General features: G+C 48.8%; 1 protein-coding gene across 12 annotated transcripts in view; it reads left to right on the plus strand.

The window, feature by feature from the left end:
• NFIA (nuclear factor I A) overlaps positions 1-24,741 on the plus strand; it is a 258,402-nt gene that overhangs the window by 20,068 nt on the left and 213,593 nt on the right. The window contains exon 3 of one of the 12 annotated variants that reach the window (XM_054211827.1): positions 1-24,741. This exon is cut by the window's right edge and continues 11,191 nt beyond it. The exons of the other annotated variants lie outside the window; for them this stretch is intronic. Within the exon in view, the coding sequence (XP_054067802.1) occupies positions 1-14 (14 nt within the window). The 3' untranslated portion in view covers positions 15-24,741. 12 annotated transcript variants of the gene reach the window in all.

The raw sequence follows: 24,741 nt of genomic DNA on the forward strand, positions 1-24,741 counted from the left end.
ATGCAATGTATTAAAAGAACAATAGACAAAGAGACGTACAGCACGAGGATGGAGGGACCGCTTTGGCCAATCTTTACAAATTTGTTCCGAATTTCTATTATTAAATATCACAAAAACGTATTTATTGTTGTAACACTGCACGTTTTCTTGGCTGATCGCATCTTGAGTAGTTTATGGGGTTTTCTGTACACCTTGTTGGTAAATACGCTTCACCTCTTATAAGGAAAACAGTCCATTTCATTTGCGGGTCATGGCGAAGGGACGCTTTAGCAATATCTGGGCATGTCTGAAATGCCTCGCCTTGAAGAGGATTCCTTCTAATAAATGTTTGGTGTTTTTTTATCAGTATGATCGCGTGCTCTCCTGTAGCTTCACTAAGTTGGGAAGTCCAAGAGGTCTGTTAAGGGCTGCACTGGTGGGTACACCCAAGGCAGCAGAAACAAGCAGCTGTCTGAGATGCTGCTGTGGTACCTCTTGATGGTACCAGTCCCACTTCAGTCCTGGCCTCACCAGCAGCCACCTACAACACAACCTCATCAACTGGAGACGCAAACGAAGACGCGTTTCAGAAATACAGAGGTCTTCCTCCTCCTTCTCTGCAGTGCCTTGCACAAAGCTTACCAAACCCAGCGATGGGAAGCCAGATTTCTCCATCAGCTTGCACAAAAGTGGTTTTGCCTGCCGTCCCTGAGAACAGAATTAGTCTCGGAGTCTCATGGGCCGGGTGCGTGGATCCCCTCCAGAGCCTCACCGGGGTGGCCAGGCGCAGGGTCCAGACGTGGTTATTCAGCCGCTATTTCAGTCTCACCTTCGGGATGTGCTGCCGACCATGAGGGAGGGCGACAGAATATATGGGGTGTCTCGATACTGCCCCGAGCTTTGAAAGAAAAGGTTAATTCTTACTGAAGCAGTGATTTGTGTCTTTGATTAGTTACTAATTTTACACTCACGAAAATAATTCTCTAATGATCGCAGTTGACGGGAGAGCCTGGCTGCAGTGTCGGGCTGTGATTTACAACTTGTGTTCCAAACTTTTATATTATTCTTTTTTTTTTTTCGCTGTAGGGGACTCGGTCCTGCCCAGAACAGAGGACCTTCAGCTTCATTTGAGATCGGGTAGTGTCCAGCCCCGGAGCCGGAGCCCGGTCGCCGGCAGGGGTTGGGCAGAGCAGTGCTACTCCCATCAGCAGGCTACAGGAAGGCAACTATTAAAAGTAGAAAGCTATTAAGCAGTCAGGTTTTTATTATGCTTTAGTGTTTTGTTTAACTCCGTTCTTAATTGGTTGATTAATGTAAGCGAAGTCCTTTTCTCCCCCACCATCTCTACAGATGGCAAATGGTAGGTCCCAACTGTCATTGTGCGCAAAAAAGGTTATGGTTCAAAGTCAGAGATACAGAGATGCCACGATAATCAATCATAGGAACTTGTCTCGCTGTGCCCGGCCAGGCAAAAGTTAGGCTTGGTAGAAATATTCCCTCCAAACCCATCCGGAGGAATTTCTTTACACTTTATTTCGGGGGGGATGACGGGTTGCTGCAAACTTCTCGCTGGCGGATCCGGGGCGTTTCAATAAATCCAGGCAGAGCCGCAAGCGGCCGCGGCGCCGGTTAGCGCGGCCGGGGCTTTTCTTCTCCTCGGCATCCTTCTCTCTGGCAGGGTCTGTACGAAAGCAGGAGGCGCAGCCTGCAAACCTTGCCACTAAAAAATGAGCCCAGAAAAAATAGGAGCATCATGTCCGCTTTAGAGAACTACCTTCAAATACATATCTTTTAAAGTTGGTTTTCTGGGTTTTTTTTTTTTTAAATCTAAGAGGGTGATTTATTAAGGCTAACTTCCTTCTCAGGATGAAGCGTAGAATTATGTTTCTGGTATTGATCCATAAAGAGGATTTGCATTTTATTCATACTATAAAAGTGCTTTTAATGGAGACATCGCGGTAATTGAATTTATACTGTGTGTAACTATCAAAGTATCTTTTTAATTATTTTATGTTATGTAATACAATAACTAAATCTAAAGCCTGAGAAAGGGGATGGCTGTACGCCGTCCTTAGGAGTAACATATATAGCTTTTAATATTCTAACGGTGGAACGCAGTTAAGGACATTCTTTATTTGAGGGGGGGGAAAAAAAAAAGAGGAGAGGGAGAGAGAGGAGAAAGATTTCATTACATTCAGCACAGTATGAGACTAAGTCAAAGTAGTTTTGCTAATTAAATTCAATTGCTATCCATTAGACCAATGGAATGAGATGAATCTACCATATAGCTGACACAGCACAGGTATGCAATTTGGCTAAATGGCCATTTCTGAACTGCAGCACGCCTTTCTCCGCTCGCTCGTTTGTTGGTTTTTTTTTTTTTTTCCAGACTCACGATTTCTGCATGGGGAGAAGTCGAGCAGCCCCCGACACCGCTCGGGGAGCAGGGGCACGTGTTCGTATAGGCAGGCTCACCGGGCTGCCCACCCGTGTAAAACATTACCGGAGTAAGCTCATAAAGTCCGAAAGCGATGGGGAGATGGGTGGGGGATTGTTTTTCTGGGTTCATTCGTGGATATTTTCCTTTCTCTGCCCGTGAGGTTGCCTCCGACGGGCTCCTCATGTTGCGTACAGTGTGAGCAAGTCTGAGTTACCAAAACGGCTTAAAATGCAGCGAGCAGGGTACGTTTTGCCGGCGTTTTGGCATAAGGCACCACTTGGGGAGTTTTTGTATGTCAGACGGAGAAGTCTCCTACCCCAGCGAAATGACAGGAATACCTCTCAAGCATTGGCGGAGGCAAAATGTTGACAGCCAGCAAGCCTGCGATGCTGCTGAGCGCACAGATTTACACTTCCTGCCAAGATTAAAACGGGCTAAACCCAAAAAGGGTATCGGGGATTGTCACTTTAGGAAGAAATAACGCCTTAGCGTAGCGCACGGAGGCAAGGGCTGCGGCCGGCCTTCCAGTACTTTTTATTTCCTGGGATCTCACGAGCTCACGCGTGAGGGTCGGTGTTGTCCGGTCGGGACTGGTGGGACAGGGAAAATAAAAAATAAACTTATAAGGCAACGGGGATGAAAAATTTTGCACCTTCTGCGCTTTGATGCGGCAGCTCAAGTTGCAGTTTTACCTCTCGTTGGAGCGAATCTCGGCAAACTCTGGGGAGTCTGGTGTGAGGGAAGGCCCTGAACTCCACTTTCTGCTTCTGATTAACCGCTGCAGCGTGTTTTCCTTCAAGCTATATTTAGTGAAAGGAAAAAAAATCACCAAGTTGGGCTGAAAAAAGGCCCGGCAGAAAACTGGTTGTTTAAGCCTGTCTTTGCTATATGATATCCTTAAATTTCCTTCCGAGCGCAACCGGTGATGCTTTTTATGATCAATCTTTTGGGTCGGGGTATTTGCTCAATGGAATCCGGACAAATAAATGTGAAGAAAAGCATCCTGCTTTAAAAGAAGGAAACAATTAAACCTCCTACTTTGTTATTTACAGTAACTACCTTTTCTTACCAATTGTAGAAGTTCGAATGAAAGTAGCAGTGTGAAGAGGGAAATGTGGGAACTTTCATTTGTCGAGACTTTGCATTTCTTCTGCTTTATAGCCATCAGAAAAGAGATTGTTGTGCATTCTATTAAATACTGCCAGTATGATTAATTTAAAGGGTTACATTTTATTGAACCCTGGTGTAGATGTTCTTTGTCAACTCACATTCACTGCTAGTTAGAGTGTGTGTCGCATTTATCAAAACTTTCTGGAGCCCCTCTCACCTCATTAGCATGTGAATCTCTATTGAGCAGTTAATGTCCGTTACAGCGAGAGTGCTCAATTCTTGTTTTCAATAAGCCAGTTGTAAAATGTCAGACTGTCACTTACAATATAAAAAAGCAAAAATGATGGTATTTGTAAAAATGTTATCACCTCATAAAAACAAATTGTAAAGACATGAAAGTGATCTTGGTATGCTTTGCTTTCAGAAGTGAGTTAGTACAGCTGCTTTAAATACCAGTTGTCTGGATTCCCACACTTTCCTACCAATGGAGAGGTTTACACAAGCATAATTTAAGTTACAATTACCCTAATTAACATCTCATTTGCATAAATTGTTGAAGTCAAAACAACAAAGAATTGCTTAAGAAGCTTAACCCTATTTGTCCAAAATAAAGAGATGAGTTTTCACTTTGCAATCAAAATTGGCAGGTTCATTATGTCGGAGCTCGAATACAAACCGAAGTTATACTATTAATTAATACTTTACATTTTTATGATCGGGCTGTGCGTCTCCTATTTACAAGGCGCAAGATTTCAAAACATCCCGCTCTTGCTTGTCGGAGGTGCAGAGCTGTCAGGTGGGGAGTCCGTGGAGTATCTCCGGAGTTGGTAAAGCCCAGCTCTGGTGTCCCTCATCCCCCTCCTTGGCACACATGGGCAAACCCCGGCTTAGTCTGCTCCGTCTGGGACGGGAACCAGGGAGGAGATCCCATCCAGTACAGGCTGAAACCTCTCCTCCTGGGACGGAGGGCTTGTAAAATGGTGTGAAGAGGTCGAGTGACAGTGGTGACAATAGTGATGATGGGCAGAGACACCCTCTGTCCTCCTGTGGCAGAGTTGGCCGGTCCACCTGGGTTCTCCAAGTTATTTCAAACTTTCCAAGGCGACTGCAAATTTTGGTCCTTATCTTGGAATACAGAAATGCAGAGAAAGAGAACTGCAAAATAAAGTTTCGATACTATTCATTTAGTAAAAACCACAACTAATCTTCCAGTTATGGGTTTGGGGCGTTGGTTTAGTTGGTTTAGCCTCCAGTGCTTGTGGGTAAGTCCTGGTCCTCCTTTGAACGTCTGGCTGCTGGGCACTGCCTGCTGCGGGCAAGGAGGATTGGCAGGGGTTAGGCCAAAGCTGCTGAAGACAAGGGGAGTTTTTCGCTCAGATACTTACTGGGTAGAGTAAAAACTGTTCCGTCGGCCAGTCCTGCTGCTTTCTTATACCTATTAACTGTTTGCTGCAAAAAAATACCTCTTATGTGCCTCTGCCACTGCGCCTATGCGAGGGAGTACACGAGTCATTGATACGGGCAGTAAATGTAGTGATGCTCGGGGTTTTTAGCAATGACAGGACGTGGTGAAGCTCGTTAGCCCGTGGGGACAGGGGGTGGCATGGGGTCTTGATCGTCTTTCAGGCGCCCATGTCCCGGGGTAATGAAGGCATTCCCAGTCGCCAGGGCCATATTTTCCTTTCCTGTATTATCTCGTTGCAGCTTCATTAGCTAAGTCAGAGTGGATGTGCATTAGCCCAATAAAACTCTTCCCCCATCCCCGTGATTATAGCATCCCTCCCCATCGGTGCCCAGTTGGACGGGGATTATCCGCCGGCGTCTGCAAGGAGGTGCCGATCGATGGATCGCGCCGGGGTGAGTCGGGTCGGGCTCGGCTTTAACCTGAGGCTGAGCCCGTGCTGAAAAGCTTTGCAAAGCAAAGATCACAGCGAACTTATAAAGGTAAACCAGCTGAACCAAAGATGAATCTTGCCTTCCGGTTTTGCATGTTCTTTTTTAAAGATTGCATTATAATTGAGCGGTTGACTTTCGCGCTGCGCTCTTTTTTATGAGCCGGTGATTACACAGTATACGGCGCTTATGCTCTGAACATGAATGAATCTGCCAGTTCTACTACAGTACTCTTTATAAAATAACAAGGCTTACCAGGTGGCAAGAATTGCATAATTGAATTGGACTGAATCCTGGTTTTCCCAACCCAGAGCGGTTACACTTAGAAGTAAATTACAATTAAAAGAGACAGAATGTTTCCATTGTATTAAGAATCCTTAATAGCAAACTTTTCATCCATAAGGCTCTGTTCTCTTCCTGAAGTGTGAGAGAAATTGCTGTATGTGTCTAACTACCATTAACGCTAATGGGAACAACGTACATAAATCCCCGCACGGCGATGGCAGAGCAGACCCCAGATGCCTTTAAAGAGGAAAGTGCTTGTAGGGGATGAATAGAGGCGCGTGACTCTGTCGGTCCCTGTAACATCTGCTCTAGAAATGTGGAAGGGCTCAGTTTGAGGTGCGGGTTTTCGGAGAGTCTTCTTGAGCTTCGTCCAGAGCTGTGTTGTGAGACCAGCCCGCTGCTCCTTCGGCTGGGCTCTTCCTCCAGGGCACTGGGAGGGAGCAGATCCCTAAAGCAGATAGGAAGATGCCATGGACAGATTCGAATGCCACTAAAACCACTATTCATTTTAGTTCTTCAGAAAGTTAAAAAAAACAAACCCGGCACCGTTTGCCAAGAGTACCCGAGCTCCTCAAGTTGTGCTCACCACTTCCTACCCTTCGGAGCTGGGGATATTGAGAACATCTGTCTCCAAATGCGATGAGAAGGGGATAGTCCGCTTCCTCTCCTCCTTTCCAGAGGACCTTCGGGTTTCACTGCCTCTTCGTTTCTTATTCCCTTTCTCCCTGGGACGCCTGTCAACAGCAATCCCCATCCAGCTGTGCAGGTCAGGCGGCGCAGAGAGCAATTCCTTCAGCCATCCCGAATGGCCGGGGACCAGCCCTCCCATCCCAGCCCTAACCAGGCTGTTTCGGCACGGCGGTCCTTCACGCTGTACGCAATTCACTCAAGGAGGAGAAGATGCAGATACAAACCTCATTTTTATTCAAAACCAGGTTCTTCATGAACTTTCCGATCTGCTCTTCTTGATGGCGATGCAATGCACTGTCACCTTGCCATTAGGGCTAGGTAATTAATAGCTGCCTAATAGAAGTGAATGTAGTTGCTCAGCAAAATGAATGATGTGTGCTACAAGGGAAAGCACTAGAAAGTAAAGCGGAGCTGGAAAGTGTTTAGCGGGGGGAAATTTCTGCTTGCCCTTCATTAGGAGAAGCTCCAAAGAAATGTAAAGCGTGATCACATTAATCAGAAGAACTGGCATCACACGATATTCTTCTTTGTTATTTGGCATAAATTGCATGGCATTAAATGATTTAAATTACGCGTATACCTGCCATAATTTTTTTGCTGATATTTAATGAGTACTGCGGGTTGTCTTTGAGCGTTGGTCTTTGAGCATTCGAACATACGGGCCGGTGAAAGTTGTTGAATGCAACCCCTTTTTCTGGCTGATGAAATCTGTTCTCATGCGGGCTCCCAGCACGGGTGGGGAGAAGGGGGCAAGTTTTGAGTGAGTTTGTTGCAATCAGGGCTCTGCAAAATAAGAATGCATTACGGGTCTTTTTTTTCTTTCTGTCTTTTTTTTTTTGTTTTTTTTTTTTTTGTTTGTTTGTTTATTTTGCATGTAGCCTTGCGTAGGACGTGCGTTTGTTTAATCCATCACTGATCATCAATGGTGTGATCGCTAAGGAGCCGTTGGAGGTACCTGGCTCTCACACCCATCCCTTCCTCATGCTTTTCTTGTAGCTCGCTTTTTTGAAGATAAGCCCAATTCTGTGAAGAACAAGACAGCTCTTACTGCACCTCCGCTGCGATAGATTTTAACCACTATTGTAGTCATGAAATGGCCACAAAATGCCTACCACTAGTCAAAGACCAGCTGTGTTTTTGTAAGGTCTACTTTAAACAAGTTGCAGTCATTTTTTTTCTGGCTTTTTAGAAGCCCTGACTGACATGAGCATATATAACGTCAGGAATACCTTTATATGACTTTTTCCATCCTGGTACTGTAGTGTAATTAGCAGGTTCAGGCTTGCTCGTGCTCTTTTCAAATGCAATTCTTCTTGGGGAAAGACATTAAACCGAGGGATGATGTAGCTTTTCGCAGCCACTCAGATGAAAGTAAGTGGTGGTTACAATTATTCAAAAGTACTTAGAAAAGTATTGAATATGGTAATCTTCGCTAGGAGAAAGCACTGGACTGGTTAGAGCACGTGGCTGTAAATGTGCAGAGGTTGGGTCCCTTTCCAGCTCCACCACAGCCTTTCTTTGTGGCCTTCGGCAAACTATTTAACTGGTTCTGTAATAGTACGGTTCGTCAGGAATAAAAGTGGGAGCGCCGCTGTTTCTTTTTTTTCTATTTTCTGCTTAAGATTTTAAAGTTTCCAGAGCATAGACGGCGTGTATTTGTGCAGTGCCCCGTCCAGCCACAGCACGGATATTGAGGGTGTCACCATTACTGTCGTTCTTGGCGTGCAGAAGACATTTACCAGTCTAGGTCAGACCACGTACCAGTGATGTAGGAACTTATTTAAATGTAGCAAACTATAAAACTGTCCTGTATATTCAAAAATGAAAGTCGATGACACCCACTCCCCCGCTGCCCATCCGCTCGGTCTGATGTTGTGCCTGGGATAATGCTGTCCTTGTTCTCATGAACACGGCAGTGCTTTCTCTGACGGACGGGGCTGGGGCCGTTCCTGCCCGTGCGTCCACATGCACCTGCAAAACCCCCAGAGATTTCCAATGCTTTTTGCTACTGACACATCCCCTTAGAAAGGAAGTAAATTAAAAGTTGTGGAAGAAGGATAATTTTTGAGGAGTGAGTGGTAGGACCTAACCCTGTTATAGGGTTTCAGAAACACTTTGAGATTTGCTCTCCCCTGGCACACGCGTAGAAAGTCACCACTTGAGTTTTTGTGAGAAATGTTGGCTTTAGACCACGAAGAGCTCTTCCTGAGCTTTGAAAAGTTAAAAAGTGTCAATGATAAAGGCCAGTATCTCTGGCTTCGGCGCGTGTACTTGCAGTCTCTTTGTTCAAAATCAGGTGCAGCACATAACCTGGGGGTTGCTCCTGGGTCCATACCATGGACTACTCAAGCATGACTGCTTGAGTGTCTTCTATAAAATCTGAGTGGCAAATATAAAGGAGGCAAATAAAAACCATGAATGGTTTATCATACGGACTAGGAAGAGAGGGCTCATACGCAGCGTCGGGCATCATCAGGGCAATGGTGCTCAGGGTTCGTTCTTCCCAAAATAGGGGTGTGAGCTGTCACAGCCATGATATGATGCAAGAGAGAAACTCCAGAAGGAGGGTCCCTGGCAGGACAATCCTGGGGACCTCAGTGGGGTGGGACCGGCTGCTTTTTCTTGACTGTAAAATTTCTCACCCATCCCTAGAGCCCTTGGCCATGCTGTTTTCTGTGTTTCAGTAGAGCTGCTGACATCCTCGTTTTGTTGTGGGTACCGTCCCCACAGCACCATCGGAGAGGCTATAGCTTTAACAGAGAAGAAAAGCATATTGCTATAGGAAGTCCAAAGAGAACAGCCCGTTAGGAACAGCTAGACTTGGAAAAAAGGCGAGGGGAGCAAGTGGATCTCCTGGGAGGTAACCATCAAAGAAAGACGTAGCTTGAGATTTTGTTGAGTTTATTCCAAGTGATGATTAAGAGAGGTCTTCTCCTCTTTGGAAACCATATTCACTTCATTATATTAACATTTAACCAACGGTGAGTGCCGCTTGGTAGGAGGAACATACCCATAACCGTAATGCTGTTCTCGCAAGCCAAGGAATTTACATGTCCAAAAGGGATGTGTATCATAAATAGACTGTTTACAGTAGACTTAAATTATATGATGAGCCATATAACAGCAGTGAATATATCATATCACAAGCCCCTGCCAACCATGCATGACTACTATTTGCTTCTCCTCAGGCGGTAAACAAAGTTTTCAGCTGACCTACTGTTTAGTAGAAGTGCACTGAAACAGAGATAAGCAGTGCCGCTCGTAACGCTGTAGTGGAATAAAATCTGGCATAAATTTGCCTAGAAAGTAGAAGGAATGCATGAAATATTATTTCTTAGTTCACATACAACTTTTCTGCCAGCACGCCATGTAATATTGCATTGCTAATAAAAGGGGGTTTATTCCTGCTTCTGGAAGGGTTCATATTCCAATCGGGCGGTCAAGGCAACATATATCATATGAATATCAAATTCTTTAAGATGAAGCATGAATTAAATATTCTAAACAAATGACCCGAAGGAGCACACGAAGTGCCCCGTATCATATTGAAATGCCTCGAGATTCCCGCTGGATTCAGCAGGACTCGGAGCAGCCCTCCCGACTTCAGGCCGAATGCTGCAGCCTAACGCCAGGGAGGCACATCTGGGTTCCCAGGACGGACCTCGGCTTCACCTACCCTTGAAAACGGGCTGTTTGGGGCTCCACGGATTTGTCTGACACACTTCGGACTAATTTTCCAGTGCCTAATGGGAATGTTGTGCATCGCAGCCGGTTGTTTGTTTGTCTGCCTGCTCCTAGCCTCCCTCTTACCCTATTTATATAGGCACACATGCAAAAAATATGAGAGTTAAAGAAAAATGTCAACCATATGTAACATACATGGAGATTAGTGACAGTAACAGTGAATTCATTGTGGTTTTGGCAGTCAGGACACCATCCAGGCCATATTTTAGAGTTTTAGACAAATCCACATGTATTCCAGAGATTGCTGTGGATTTTCAATATGTGTGGCTCATTAGATACGCAATCTGCCTGCTATTCTCTCCTGTCACACAAAGCTGATGGCAGCAAACTGGCATCTCGGAGATGTTGGTAGCACTACAGATTTTAGCATTAATGCCAGCCTTGGGCATCCTGGAGCTCCGTTCCCTTCTCCGGCGCCGCTGGTTTGTGCTCGGGGCGAGGGGTGCCGGGCTGCCCATGTCCCACGGATGGGAGATTCTGGACGAGCATGCGGGAGAGGGCTGGTCTTGGTTTGGTTCGTATTCTGCTTTCGAGCAAAGTATGAGGATTAAAATCCAGCTCGCGTCCCGGATCCCCGTCCTTAAAGAAGGAACCGGTAAAAAGCTTGCCAGCCCTAAACTCAGATTTTGCTTTTTTTCCGAGTCACCGCAGCACACTGACCAAGCTACAGCCCTTGTGCATGGTTTTTCTTTTATCACAGCTTGAAAATACTTTTTTTTGGGAGGCTGTAAGTAAGGCTAAACCGCTTCTCAGAGTCGTAATTTTTTCAGATTCATAAATTCTTCTCAGATTCGTAATTTTCCCTTTAAATCTTAGCAGCCCCGTACCCCTGTGAACATGTCTGTATAGAGCCATCGCCACCAGCAGAAATCTAACAGTCTCGTATGCACGTGCAGCCCACAGAAGTGTGGGTTCGATTCGTATAAAAGTGCTAAACTCTTGCCTAAACCCGCCTGGGTTCAGGCGAGGCTACGTTTGGCGCGGGGCTGAGGGCTTTAAATATAGGTGAAGGCAATTCTGGTCTGCTAATTTCAGCAGAATGCTTCAAACAAAGTGTTACTGTTTAATCTGGGCACATGACGGGTGAATGAATGTTTGAATGAAATGACATAATTGTTGGTTAGCCCGTATAATTTGGAGAGTGTTCGCACAAGTTTAACTCTCTCCGGAGGCAGGGGATCCTGGATGCGGGGAGGGAAGCGCCTTCCCTAAAGGCAGAGGGTGGCCAAATCCCGTCTCCCTTTGCGTGTACCAACCTGCCGAGCGATGGGCTGAGACCGGCTTAGCACGGCGTTTCGGCTCGCGAGTATTATCCTTAACCCCTCTCCTCGCGCCGTATATGATATTTAATGCGTCATCTTTGTTTTAAACAAACAATACACAAGCTGTTGCTGGCAGTGGTGGGAAGCTGGTGGTCCATCTGGAAAGCAGGGAGATAGATGAGGGGAAAAAAAGAGAATTAAAACTGTTTAGGGGTGTATTTGCATGTGTAAAACCCTGGGATGGGAGCGGAGTGTTTAATAGCTTTTTAAAAAGCAGTTTGAAGACAGGGGAGATGCTTTGTCTGTAAAGGAGTCTATCAATAATGGACATTATTTGTGTAATAAAAAAGTGGGGTTTAATCAAAGCAAAGCAAATCTGGGAGCCCATACCTTTAAAAAAGTTGTTTATTCATTATTGCTGCTGCATCAAATCCATTCACTCTAAAATTAACCATTTTTCCTTGACAAAAGTTCAGAACGGTATAAAATTAACCAATAATACAGCTTATTAATTAAACCAGTGGCAAAATAGCTATTTCAGCGTAACGGGCTCTGCGGGACGGTTACAAGTCGGGTTTCTGGCTGATTGCTTCTGTCATTCCCAACGACAGAGCACCCCACCTCAGCTTACCACTGCCCAGCGTGCAGCCAATATGCCATTTAAAACCTTGATTATAACCAGAGGAAAGTTCATTGAAACCAGAGTAAGTTACAAAATAATTAATCTTCCCTGCCATCTTGGATTCTCTCTCTCTCTCTCTCTCCCCCCAGAATCCAGCCAGATGTTTTGCAGTCGCTGCGTGCGCAGGGCGCCGCGATCCTGTTTTACACAACTCGGGTTTTTCCCTCTGTCCTTCGGGCTCTTTGCGTCCGAAATGACACATTTTTTTGCTTTGGGGGATTCTTCCATCGCTGCCAAGGGCTTCCTGGAGAACAGGAGCGACTCTTTCGGCACAAAAGCGCGTTTGCAAATTAAACTTCTTTACGCGTGCAGCAGTTTTTGCTGCCGTCCTTGGGGACGGGGGGCTGAGGGTTTTGGGGAGACGTTCCCCGCAGGAACGCAGAGCATCGCCGCCGGTTCGGTCTTGCCAGGCCTGAGGATGATGTATGGAGCAGGTGTTTGCAATTTAGGGTTCGCTGCCATTCCTGGGGAAATGGGTGGAAAAAAAAAAAAAGAAGAAGGGTTGGGAACAGAGTGAAAAGGCAGCAGGAACAAGGCTGGCATTATCCACGCCGCTCCGAGCCTGCGCCCTGCGCCGCTCAGAAAGCTGCATCTTCTCCCGTTAAAAAGGAACTCGGGAAATGAACAGGCAAAAGACCTGAGCGAGGAAGGTTGGGTTTTTTTTTTGGTGTTTTTTTTTTTTTTAAATATATTTTTAAAAAAAACAAAACTAATTGAGGCTCACCGAGCAATCTGACATCGCGGCAAATCCTGCTCAGAAATATATGTGCTCTGCTTTAATGACAGCACATAGAGTACTGCTGAGATAGTGGAAAATTTTACAGGGAGTTTTGCTTAAGGAATGGCTTTAACTCAAGTTACCTGTAGAGTACAGTGTCATATGGAAACACTTAAGGAGCTGTGGAAAACTTTCTGAAATACAGTGGAATTTATCTAGCGAAGCGTTTCACATAGGGAGGAGGAATATGGATTACAATGGAGTCAGGAAAGAGCGGGCTATTGAGCGCTTGGAGACGGCCACTTGCAGCCCTACTACCGCAGATGAAAAGTACATATGTAACCGGGGGGGAGCATTCCTAAACGGCCGCGTCTGGGATACATTTATACTATTTGCCATGCACGTAACCTTGTTATATAAAACAGAGTCCAATAACCTTAAAAAGATGGACGGTAAAAAAAAAAAGAAAAGAAAGGTGCAAGGAAGCAGATCTGCTTCCAGATTTGCACGCCCGGGGGCTGCGGTGGGGGTGTAGGAGCAGCAAAACGCGGCGCTGGGGGGCGAAGAGGGGGCCCAAGTTGTCGTCGGCCTGTGCTGGCTGTGGGGATGGCTGGGATGGAGCCGGAGCTCCGAGGTGGGAGGATGCGGGAGAGCCCCAGACTGCGCTCCGTCGGTCCGGAGCGTCGCCTGCCCAGCGCCGAGGAGAGCTGGCCTTCTCTGCCGTGAGGTGTCCCGGGAGGAGAGGGACGGGGAAGGAAGCGGAGGTGTTTTCAAGTGTGTTTCGTTATATATTTGCTCCCTAAATGCTTATGGCACTGGTCGCCAGAGCATCTGGGCACTTCACAATAATTAAAACTGACAAATCCATAAACAGTAAACAACAGGCTACCCACTCGGGCAGCCAAAAACCCACTACTGCATAAGCTCAATAGCTGCACGCATCTGCCAAATAAAATCCTCTTCGCTGCCTCCTCTTGTCTGCAAAGGCCAGGGCAGAGCCAGCCCCTTCCCTGCCGTCACCCACGGCCGAGCCCCTCGCCCTCCCCCGCACGTCCCCAGGGCTTCGCCCTGGCTTTGGGAGCAGCAAAGTGTTTATTTTTTAATTTTTTTTTTTTTTTATTATTATTATTAGTTTTTTTTCCCCCGCCACAAAGTGGCAACAAGTAATGACACCCTTTTCCTTCTGACTTCTTGGCCCGCTAACCCTTTCGCAACACAATGGGAAGGCAACCGCTCGCACCCAGGGGAGGGGATTTAATGACTAGAAAATAAAGAGAGAGAATTTACTTGGAAAAACTGTGGAATTAAAAGTTCTGGACAAAACACGCATCACTGATGCATAACATTTTTGTTAATTGGGTCTTAACAGGTTTGTGACTCGGGCTGTAATTATTTTAGAAATGGGTCACACTAGGCAGCGCCAGCCGCGCGTCCTGCCGCTGCGGGAACTTTCGCCTAGTTGTAAAAAAACTATGTTTAGACGTGGTTTTCCTCCACTCCGGCAAAGATCCTGGGCTTCGGAGGAGCGAGGGCAGCCTGCCGAGCCCACCGGCCTCCGGGATGTTCCCTGCGGACCCCTCCGGGGGTGGGAGGGCCAGGGCAGCCGTGTCCCGCTCCCTTTGCGATGGAGAGGCGTCTTATCACGTGCCAAACGCGCTCCCCCTTGCTCTTGCACTATTGTTTTTACTTCTTGACTTTTTCACGTGTTTTCCTGACCTGCCAGAGGCACTAAATCTTCCTAATGCCTCCCTGCCCTCTAATCGCAAAATGGGCCGCGGGAAGTTTTTCTTTTTTTCTTTTTTTTTTTTTTTTTTTGACTAAAGCGAGATTAATTAAAATATAAAAAATGCACCCAACTGTGATAAGTCATTTCTCCTCTTTGCAAAACGATTGCTCTCCGCTCTATCCACCTCCGCTTTCCACTGCAGAAGTATCTCCGCGCAAGCAAAAGTCTTCTAACGCTCGTAAAGCAGCCGAGATATTATCTCTCTAATTAGCAGCTGGAAAAAAAAAAAAAAAAAATAAATGAGAGAGAGATCAATTAATGCTATAATTAAAAACAGTGCCTTTAGATGTGTTGTTTGTGGTGAGCGAATGCTTACGCTGACAAGAGCTGTGCCACGTTGCTCCCCAAAAAAAAGTTGGAGCGGGAGCCCCCTCTCCCGCTGCGGCAGGAGGGACCGCGGGGTGTCGGTGGTAGCGCAGCCCCCCCCTCCGCCAGGGTGCTGGGAGCTCGAGGGGGGCTCCCACGGCCGACCTGCCCACCCCCCTGCATCGAAGGACGGCGTTTTCCCCGGTTCCCGGCTCTGAGGAGGTGACGGGGTCTCACGGCGGGGCTGGGGGGGGGGACGGTTTGCAGCTCTCGCTTGGCCCTTCCCTGCTTGGGGGTAAGCTGTTTTTCATATATTGTAGCCTGGGAAAGCTGTGTTACTGTTAAAAGAGTAACCATATCCCTTTCTGAGCTGTTGCCAAGCAGATGTAGGGTTTTGGAAAGTACCCAACAAACTTCCACAGCTGATACTTTACCGACTTGTTCCTTCTCCCATCCCTCTACTTGCACCTATTTAAATAACCAAAGGACATAATTTGGGGGAGGGAGCGTTGCTCTGCGTCTTCTGCTTGTTAAATGTAATTAATTGAGAGTGACCCGTTAGTCAATTACAGTGTACGTCTTCGGAAAGAAACGCAGAAATATCAAATATTACTGTTTTACCAAAAAAGCTCCCTATTTTGCTCCGAAGGGCGGAGCGACCGAATAATGAAGAAAATTGAGCCCCTTCAGCCCTTTGTGCAATACAGGGGCTGCGGCTGCCTCTCGCGAGGGGCAAATCTCTCATTTGCTTTCTTAATGGCAATTTGCGGGGTGGCTGCGGGAGGAGGAGGAAGGAGAAGGAAGGGCTTCGGAAGGCTGGCGTCGGTGGGGAACTGGGTGTAGAGGCAGATCCCGCTTGCCTGCGCCGGGGAGGGGCGGCAAAGGCGTTGGGAATGTGGAAAGCTCTCACAAATCATATCTCACAGGAGAGGTTTACGGGAGTTCAGAGTACAGCCGAGGGGATGGATGTCAGGTTTTTCCTACACAATAGAGGGTCTTTTGTTTCCGCGCTCCCTCTTGGCAGCAGCCCCCATGCCACTGCTGGTAATTTCCTGCCCATCCTTCGCCGAGCGGCGGAGCTGGAGCAGGGGAGTAGTCCCGCGTTTTTGTTTAGACTGTGTTTTTTTAACGCTGAGCCTCGTCCTAAGCAGGATATCCCTGTGTATGTTTGGAGTTCCTGAACTTCTCTGGAGAAAATTATCCTTAAAAAGCCCCTTCCATAGCGCCGGGTTCCTAACTTCTCTCTTAAAAAAAAAAACAAACCCAAACCAACAAAACACCAACACAACAAAAAGCCCTCGTTCAATTGCTTTTGCTTGTGAGAGCTTGTACCTTGCGGCTTAATCCGCCCACGTCTCAAACATCCGTCGGCGTTTTCCTTCCACCCGGGGGAAAACCAAAAAGCGGAGGTGATTCGGTTGGCAGTTCTACTTCTGGAGCTGGGGGACGGTTCGGTGGGATCCGGACCCCGCGAAGCGGGACGCCGTCCTGAGGGCTTGAGTTCAGCCCTGTTTTCCAAAGCACTTTACGCGGGTGTTTCGCAGCCGACGGAGCTCCAGGGCCCAGCCGATGGCGTTTGGCTGCTGAGCGGGGTTGTAGTTTTCTCAGAGACTCTCCAAACTTGTGGACCAGCACCTACTTTTCATAATTTATTTTTTCCCCCCGGCTTTTCCAAATGATCTCAGATGGCCCCGTCTGCATTTGTTGGCATCGCACAGTGAAAACAAAGTAAAACTAAAAGCAAGGAGCACGGCGGTTAGCTCGCACGGAGGAAGCAGAGCGAGCTGCAGACCCTTGAGAGTAAAATATAGAAAAATATATCCAGTAAAATCCAAAAAATTAGGCACTGCAGTAAGGAGCCTCAGTGACGGGACAGCCCTTTGGATTTGAAAAACGCCACTGCGTTTTCTGTAAAACTCCCATCACCTTTGATAAAACAGCCCAGAGGGGAGCGGGACGGGGTCTCTGACCCGGCGTGGCACCCGCTCCGTCGGGAGCGTGGCACTCGCAGCCACCCGCCGTGATTTGGGTTTGGAAACCCCTCCAGATTAGCACGCCGGCGAGGTGTGGATTCCAGGGCCGCCTCCGCACCGCCGGCCCGGCGGCAATTCGCCTGCGCCGAGCCCATGCCGGGAAGCCCGGCTCCCGAGGATTCAAAGTGGAGCGGCGGTGCTGGAGTTTGCCGTCTCCATCCCAGGGGTCGCGGCACGGGATCAGCTGCAGCGTGCGCGGTGCTGTGCGGCGCTACGTGCTGCTGTGTGATGCTGTGCGGTGCTATATGGTGCTGTATGATGTTGTACGATGGTATACGGTGCTGTGCGGTGCTATATGGTGCTGTATGATGTTGTATGATGGTATACGGTGCTGTGTGGTGCTATATGGTGCTGTATGATGTTGTACGATGCTATACGGTGCTGTGCGGTGCTATATGGTGCTGTATGATGTTGTACGATGCTATAGGGTGCTGTGCGGTGCTATATGGTGCTGTATGATGTTGTACGATGCTATAGGGTGCTGTGCGGTGCTGCATGGTGCTGTGCCGTGCTGTACGACGCTGTGCGGTGCTACACGATGCTCTGTGATGCTGTGCAGTGCTGTGCCATGCTGTATGATGTTGTACGATGCTGTGCGGTACTATACGGCGCTGTGCGGTGCTATATGGTGCTGTGCAGTGCTATATGGTGCTGTAGGATGTGGTACAGTGCTGTGCGGTACTATACGCTGCTGTGCGGTGCTATACGGTGCTGTGCCGTGCTGTACGACGCTGTGCGGTGCTACACGATGCTGTATGGTGCTGCGCAGTGCTGTGCGGTGCTGCGCAGTGCTGTGCCGTGCTCTACGATGTTGTACGGTGCTGTGCAGTGCTGTGGGGTGCTATATGATGCTATACAGTGCTGTACGGTGCTGCGCGGTGCTGTATGAAGTTGTATGGTGCTGTGTGATGCTGCACGGTGCCGTGCAGTGCTGTGCCGCGCTGTACAGTGCTGTAGGATGCTGTGTGGTGCTGTGTCACCCTGCATGGTGCTGTGCAGTGCTGTATGGCGCTGTATGATGCTGTGCGGTGCTGTGTGATGCTGTAGAGCGCTGTGCGGTGCTGTGCCAGGCTGTATGGAATCATAAAATCATAAAATTGTCTAGGTTGGAAGGGATCTTCTAGGTCATCGAGCCCACCCATCAATGGTGTATGGTGCTGCGTGGTGCTGTGTGGTGCTTTCTGATGCTGCGTGACGCTCCGCGGTGCTGTGTGAGGTTGTACGGTGCCGTGCAGTGCTGTGTGATGCTGTACGGTACTGTGTAGTGTTGTATGATGCTGAATGGTGCTGTGCAGTGCTGTTGTGGTGCTGTGTGGGGCCATACAGAATCATAGGATCCTAAAATTGTCTAGGTTGGAAGGGACCTTCTGGATCATCGAGTCCAACCGTCAACGTTGTGTGATGCCGTGCGGTTCTGTACGGTCCCGTACAGGGCTGTGTGGTGCTGCATGGTGCTGTGCTGTGCTGCATGGTGCTGTATGATGCCGTGCAGTGCTATGCGGTGCTGTATGATGCTGCGTGGTGCTGTGCGGTGCTGTACGGTGCTGGATGGAATCACAGAATCATAAAATTCTCTAGGTTGGAAGGGACCTTCCAGATCGATTCCAACCATCAACAGTGTGTGATGCTGTGCGGGTCTGTACAGTGCTGCACGGTGCTGTGGGGTGCTGTACGATGCTGCACGGTGCTGTGCGGTGCTGTACGGTGCTATTCGGTGCTATACGGTGCTGTATGCTGAGCAGTGCTATGTGGCGCCGCACAGTGCTGTATGATGCTGTAGAGTGCTATACGGTGCTGTGCAGCGCTATAAGATGTACGGTGCTCTACAATGTTGTACGGTGCTATGAAGTGCTGTACGGTGCTATACGGTGCCGTACGGTGCTATACAGTGCTATACGGCGCTATGCAATGTTGTACAGTGCTATACAGTGCCGTACGGTGCTATACAATGTCGTACAGTGCTATACGCGCTGCCCCGGCTCAGGCATTCTTCTGGGTAACTTGATCTTACTTCTGTCTGCTTTTAACAGATAGGCGAGGTGAAGTTATGTTAAACATGTTGCAGTAAGTTTGATTCGCGCCGCTTCGGTCTGGTTTTCTTCCTTGATTAGCTTTAATCAAACCCTCCGCGTTACATGACCTTAATAAAGCTATTTTTCCTGACAAGCAGAGACCGTCTTAACAAGCAAAGCTCATCTGGCCTGAAACTAAAGCCAAGTCAAGATGGTGTTTTAGGTCCTCATTAAAGTCCACAGCATGAAGCGAGAGGGGAAATGATGAAATGGTGCTCCACCAAACCATCTCTCCTTTACATTTAATTAGAGGAATTATACGCAACCCAGTAGATGCCTTGGGAAGGCAATCACCATTGGGTTCGTAAAGACCCCGGCGCTATAAAAGGGGGCAGCTAAAGCTTTAGCAAAGGGTAAATTAACACCAGGAGCCGGGTGGACTTTGGGATCAACCAACGGGGAAAAAAAAAATAAAAAAATCATATGGTGTTTATATGAAAAGAGTTCCGAAGGCACCCGGCCCCGCTCCGGAGCTCACTTGGGTGGCGTACAGCGACCCTGAAATGCTTCGGAGGGAAAGTTTCCAGGCGACGGCGTGTTTATTCTCCCTCCAGTCCTTTCCTTCGGTTACTGCTGACTCACGCAGGTTGGGTGAAATATTGACGGCCGCGGAGGGCCGAGCGGCCAGGCGAGGAGGCGAAGGAAAAGCCCCGGCAGGGAGCGATGCCACGGGGCTTGGCAGTGGGTGAGGAAATCAGCCACATGCAGACAAAATGCGGTCAAGCAGCCGCCCCACACAGAGGATGTCCCTTACACTCATTAGCATTGTGTTTGTAGCAGAGCTTATCAAAAAACAGCCAACAGACATAATCTGTGGTTTACGCTTTCTTTCGTTCCCTTTTTTTTTTTTCCACTCTCTTGTTTTCCTTTTTTTTTTTTTTTCTTCTTTTATTTTTTTTTTTTTTTCCTGAGGGTTTCTGGAGGGATGTAATCCACTCTGGTTTTATTGCCGTTGCCTCTGGACGTGCTGCAGCTCCAGCCAGCAGTTATTCCAGGCTCTCCAGCCTCCCTGCGAAGGTCTGCGCTTGCTGCTGTGGGCTCGACTGCTACTAAATTGTAAACCGCAGGGCTGCCTTAACCCTTTGCCTTCTGCGCCGATCCCCAAATTGTTTTTTTTTTTTTTTGCGGGGGGAATCGCTGGCCGAGGGCAGCGGGGTCTCAGTGCCGAGCGGTTTGCTTGGAAAGGCTGCACAAAGGCTGGGCTCCATCAGCCTGGTGGGACACAGGGACCCTTCCCAAACCCGAGCCCCCTGGGGCTTATCTCCCAGCTCTGCCAGAATGTGTCTTTGCGCTTTTGACGGCTCTTCCCAGCACAGCTGGGGGGGTTGGGGAACTGGCAGTCGAGAGGAGACCCCCCGTGCTGCCGTCCCGCCGACTCCCTCGCACCCCTCCCAGTGGGTTCTGAGCATGCCCCAAATCCACCGACTTGGCTAAATCCAGCCGGAGTCATCTCCTCACAGCCGGGGAGGCCCGTGGGTACGGCCTCGCGTGGTGACGGGCTCTGCAGGCTGCACCCTCGTCCCACCCGGCAGCTTCGGTGGGGTTGGGGCAGGTCTCTGCAGCCCCCGGTGCACCGTCACCGCCACGTGTGAACCTGCCGTCCCCGTGCGCCTCCTGCAGACATCGCGCCCAGCACCCTCCGTTTTCCTCATCTCCGCTCTCTCGGCCTTAAACTCCACGTTTCCCTCCTGGGAACAGAACCATCTTGCTGCGATACGGTCAGAGGCACCTTGGGTGCGTAGCTGTGTTTGCAAAGTGCTTTCCTGGCAGTGCGTGTCCTCCCCTTCCTCCACACCTCCCCGAACGTGGGGATGAGCCAGGGCTGTTTGTCCTCCCGTGAGCCGACAGGAGAACACGGTCCTTCCCTGCCCCCGGTCCCACCAAAAATCAATTCTTTGCTCTCTTGTCCAAGAGGATATTTGCAAATAATTTCCTAAAAAGGCAATCTAAAAATGGCCCCGTCGTTACCCATATTTGTACACAGGCTCGTGAGCGATGGGATTCCTTGGGCTTGTCTACACGGGGACAATTGAAACGGATGTGAAATAACTTTAAAGTGGATTAGCTAAACTGCATTACCTCCTCGTGTAGACACTGTCATTTAGAAATGAAACGGCCTTAATTTGGTTTAGTCGAATTTTGCTTTCGCAATTTAATAAAGACACTTTCAAGTCTGAGTGAGGAGTTTACACAGGGGTTTAATGCGGTTTAATTAATCCGCTTTAAATTCACAATTTTAATTAATTAGGATGAACTTCCCTTAAGTGTTCCCCTGTCGAGATAGCAGTGCAGCGTTTCCAGCCACCTGGCACGATGACCTGACGATTCGTGACTCGGAAGAGCCGTTGCAATGAAGCATGACCGGTCCCGTCCCCAGAGCTGGGTACATAAAGAAAGTCGTTTAGAAGTCCTCCTGGTCTGGCAACGGCCAGGAAGTCCTTCCCTGCAGTAAATTACCTCTGGAGAACCCAAGTTCCTGCTGTAATGAGCCACCATCCTCCCAAGTGCTTTAGGTTCTTGCATTGCCCACGAAACCATAAGCAGAAGCATCTGTCTCCTTTGAAAGGGGTTTGGAAAGATGTGACCCAACACATTGAAGGGCACAACAGCCTCCTTCAGCTCTGCAAGCATCACGCCGCGCTGTGCTGACCACTGAAAGGGTTTCAGTTTCTCACCCGGCTTACGCGGTGGTTTCGCAATATTGGCAAACCCACAAAAAAACTTTCTGTGTAGGAGTCCTGCGAACCCGCCTGCGCCTGGGGTGGGGCTGGCCAGGGCTGCAGAGCTCCCCTTGTTTGTAGTTATTTATCACCAGGAGAAGTTCCCTCTGTGCTCGTCGTGCAGATGACCTCTCCTGGAGACGTAAGCCTTGCTGTAGGTTCGCATCATCAGCCTTCAGCTTCCCAAGCCCATTGGCAAGGGTAGGGCTTGTGCAATGCTTTTTATGAAGGGGTTTGCACAAAACTTCCGTTCCACTAACTGGAGCTCAGCTCCCTGAGACCCCTTCAGTCTCCTCCCAGCCCCGCTGCTCCTTTGGGGTTTGCTTGCCGTGGGACCCCTTGGCGTGCTGGCCTCAGCATCCACCCCACGTCCTCCGGCCCAAGCCCTACAGCCATCTCCATCCTTGGGAAATCCTCCAGCAGCATAAGGTCTACCCACAGCTGTGGTGTTTTGGGTTATGATCTTCTACATCCCTCCGTTATTGAGTAGAGGAGAGTTTCACTGAGATTCTAGCCCCCTGCTTGCAGCAGGTTGTAGGGAATACGTGGTGTGTGAGTGCTGGGAGCATCTTACGGCTTACTCAGGGCTTAAAAAATAGCAAAAGGGTGAAATGTGATCCCCATGTGCTGCTGCCTGGTAGCTAATCAGTAAATTGTAGTTAAACACAGGGCTGTGCGGGGCTGTGCTCAGTTCCTAAGGTCTTGCTTGGAGGGGAGGGCGGTAGGTAGAAGTAAGGGGCAATCAGCTGCAATTTTCCTTTACGAGGATAACAAGGCAATGTGGGAGATTACTGACATCCCCATTTGCTCCTGTAATGGCACGTCGCCGTCATTCCCACTGGCTGGCAGAGAGGAAGACGCAGTTTTGCCGGGTCTGGGTAGGCACGGGTGGTCTCTGCCCCCGGGAGCTTGCATGCTGCGTCGGCTGGAGGAGAGCGACGGGTCCTGAGCTGAGTGAGCGCAGCGCAATATTGTCACCAGGGTTTTGGGGGCTGCATAAATCTCTCAGGGAGCTTTTTCCGCAAGATGTTAAGAAATGGGAAAGGTGAAGGAGATGGGAGGGGCAGATGAGTGGGGCTGAAGTATCCAGCGTGAGAAGTGAAGGAGCTCAGCAGACACCAATAAATGGTTTGGGCATTCTTTAAACCCCGGGGTGCAGGCAGTGCTGGCTGCGGCGGGGATCGCTGCCTGCTGCTCGCACCCCAGCACGTGGCCCGGAACATCCGCACCTCCCTCCTCCCTGCCCGGCACAGCTCAGCCTGGATTTGTAAACACCAAAGTGCTTTTAATGATTGTTAGGCCAGTGCCAAAACACGACACAGGCTTGCTCGCAGCCTCCGTCGTGCTCCCGAGCTGCCACGGTCCAAAGTGACGTCATGTATTGAAGAAGTATTGCCACCAACTGCAAGCTCGGAAGTGCCAATTTTAATTAAAAACTTCTCTTTTGCAGTGCGTGGGGTTTATCCGTGGCTAAAAGGAGGTGGGGAAGAGCGTTCCTTGGCTTTTGCGCTTGGACATCCTTAGGCTAAAGAATGTAGGGGAAGTTTTCTGTTGCTAAATGCCCAGTAATCATGTGGTTATCCTAAATTTAGGGCTAGTCCATTTTCTTTGTCATGTGAGGGGACAAGGGAGTTAAAACCAAATTGATGGCAAGCATCTGGATAGAGACGGTCCCTCTAACAGCCGTAAAAAGATTGCCTTTGATAGGGATTTTGTTATTTCACTGTGGAAGTCATTATAAGGGAAGATCTCATATCACTGTGAAGTTAGCCACTAGATTAGCTATTCATATATTTTATTGGTAAAAAATATGACGGGGGATTATTGCGTGAGAACTTTGTGGAAAATAAAAGAGATAAAAGCAGTTTAACTGTCAGTACATTAAGGCTGTGGTTAGCTCTGCATAGTGTTACTGGATGGAAGGAGACCGGCTCGCCGAGGACTATTGTTTTTCTGTTCAGATAGGCATGGACCGCGCTGGGCGTTGGCGAGAGCAACGAGCCCAGGTAGCTGGAAGAGGAGTAGTTAAAAAGGAAAAAGGGGTTGGTTTGGCCAAAGCGATGGAGACACTGAGGGAAGTCAGCGTTGATGCAGGGGCCGAGCGCAGCTTGTCCCCATGTCCATGCAGAGGACGAGTCCTCGTCCAGCTGCAAGAGGGCTCTTGGCCACGTGAATGCAGAAGGCGATGGCAATCCCAGCATTTGTGTAGCCTTCCTTGCACATGCCTCCTGGGTTTTTACACCTCCATTTTTATCGTTTGTCCATGTTTTTGGCTGCAGACATTCAGAAGTCCTGGACAAATGGCTGCGGTAAACATACAAATTGGTTGCACAGCGAGCGTGCAGGGAGCACGCACGGGGCTTGCCGCAGCAGCCCGCGCTCTGCGTCCATCTGCGCAGCACATGTGCGCCGGGGCTGAGGCACCGAGCCGGCTTCTGGGGTGGGAGATGGAGCCTGGCCACCCTCTGGAGCAGGTTGAAACGTGACGAGCGATTGTCACGTGAAGATCCTTTTCTGGAGGGATCCTGGATTAGTGGTGGGGAAGGCTTGAGGCTCCTTTGCTTGGCTGCCGGAAGCCTTGGGGAAGGTGGATTACCAACGACGAGGAGATAAGTGGGTTGCAGAAGAAGTCCCCAGGATGGAGGACCTTCTTTGTGTCTAGCTTGGTTGGAGTGCAGGAGAATGGGTAATGTGATTTAGGAGAGCACTTGGTTCAGGGAGTTTGGGAGGCACGCATGGGTCCATGCTCTTCATCAGGGCGCTCAAGCCAGTGCTTTACAGAAGCTACAGAGGTGCTGTATTGAGTAGATGCCTTCATCGCTGGCTATACCCAAATAGAAATCTATGTTGACATTGTCACCAGTGGTGCAGGATTATATTCTTAATTTACGGCTTCCTTTGCATGAAATCAAACTTTTCAGCACCTAAGGCTAGTGTTGTGCCTTGTTTAGAGTCCGGCCTTATTGTGTTGCCATCCATCCGTGCTGCTCCTAAGTGACTACAAAGTCCTGTTGTGTTTCA

This window comes from Rissa tridactyla, chromosome 8 (genome assembly GCF_028500815.1).
Source record: "Rissa tridactyla isolate bRisTri1 chromosome 8, bRisTri1.patW.cur.20221130, whole genome shotgun sequence".
Taxonomy (NCBI): domain Eukaryota; kingdom Metazoa; phylum Chordata; class Aves; order Charadriiformes; family Laridae; genus Rissa; species Rissa tridactyla.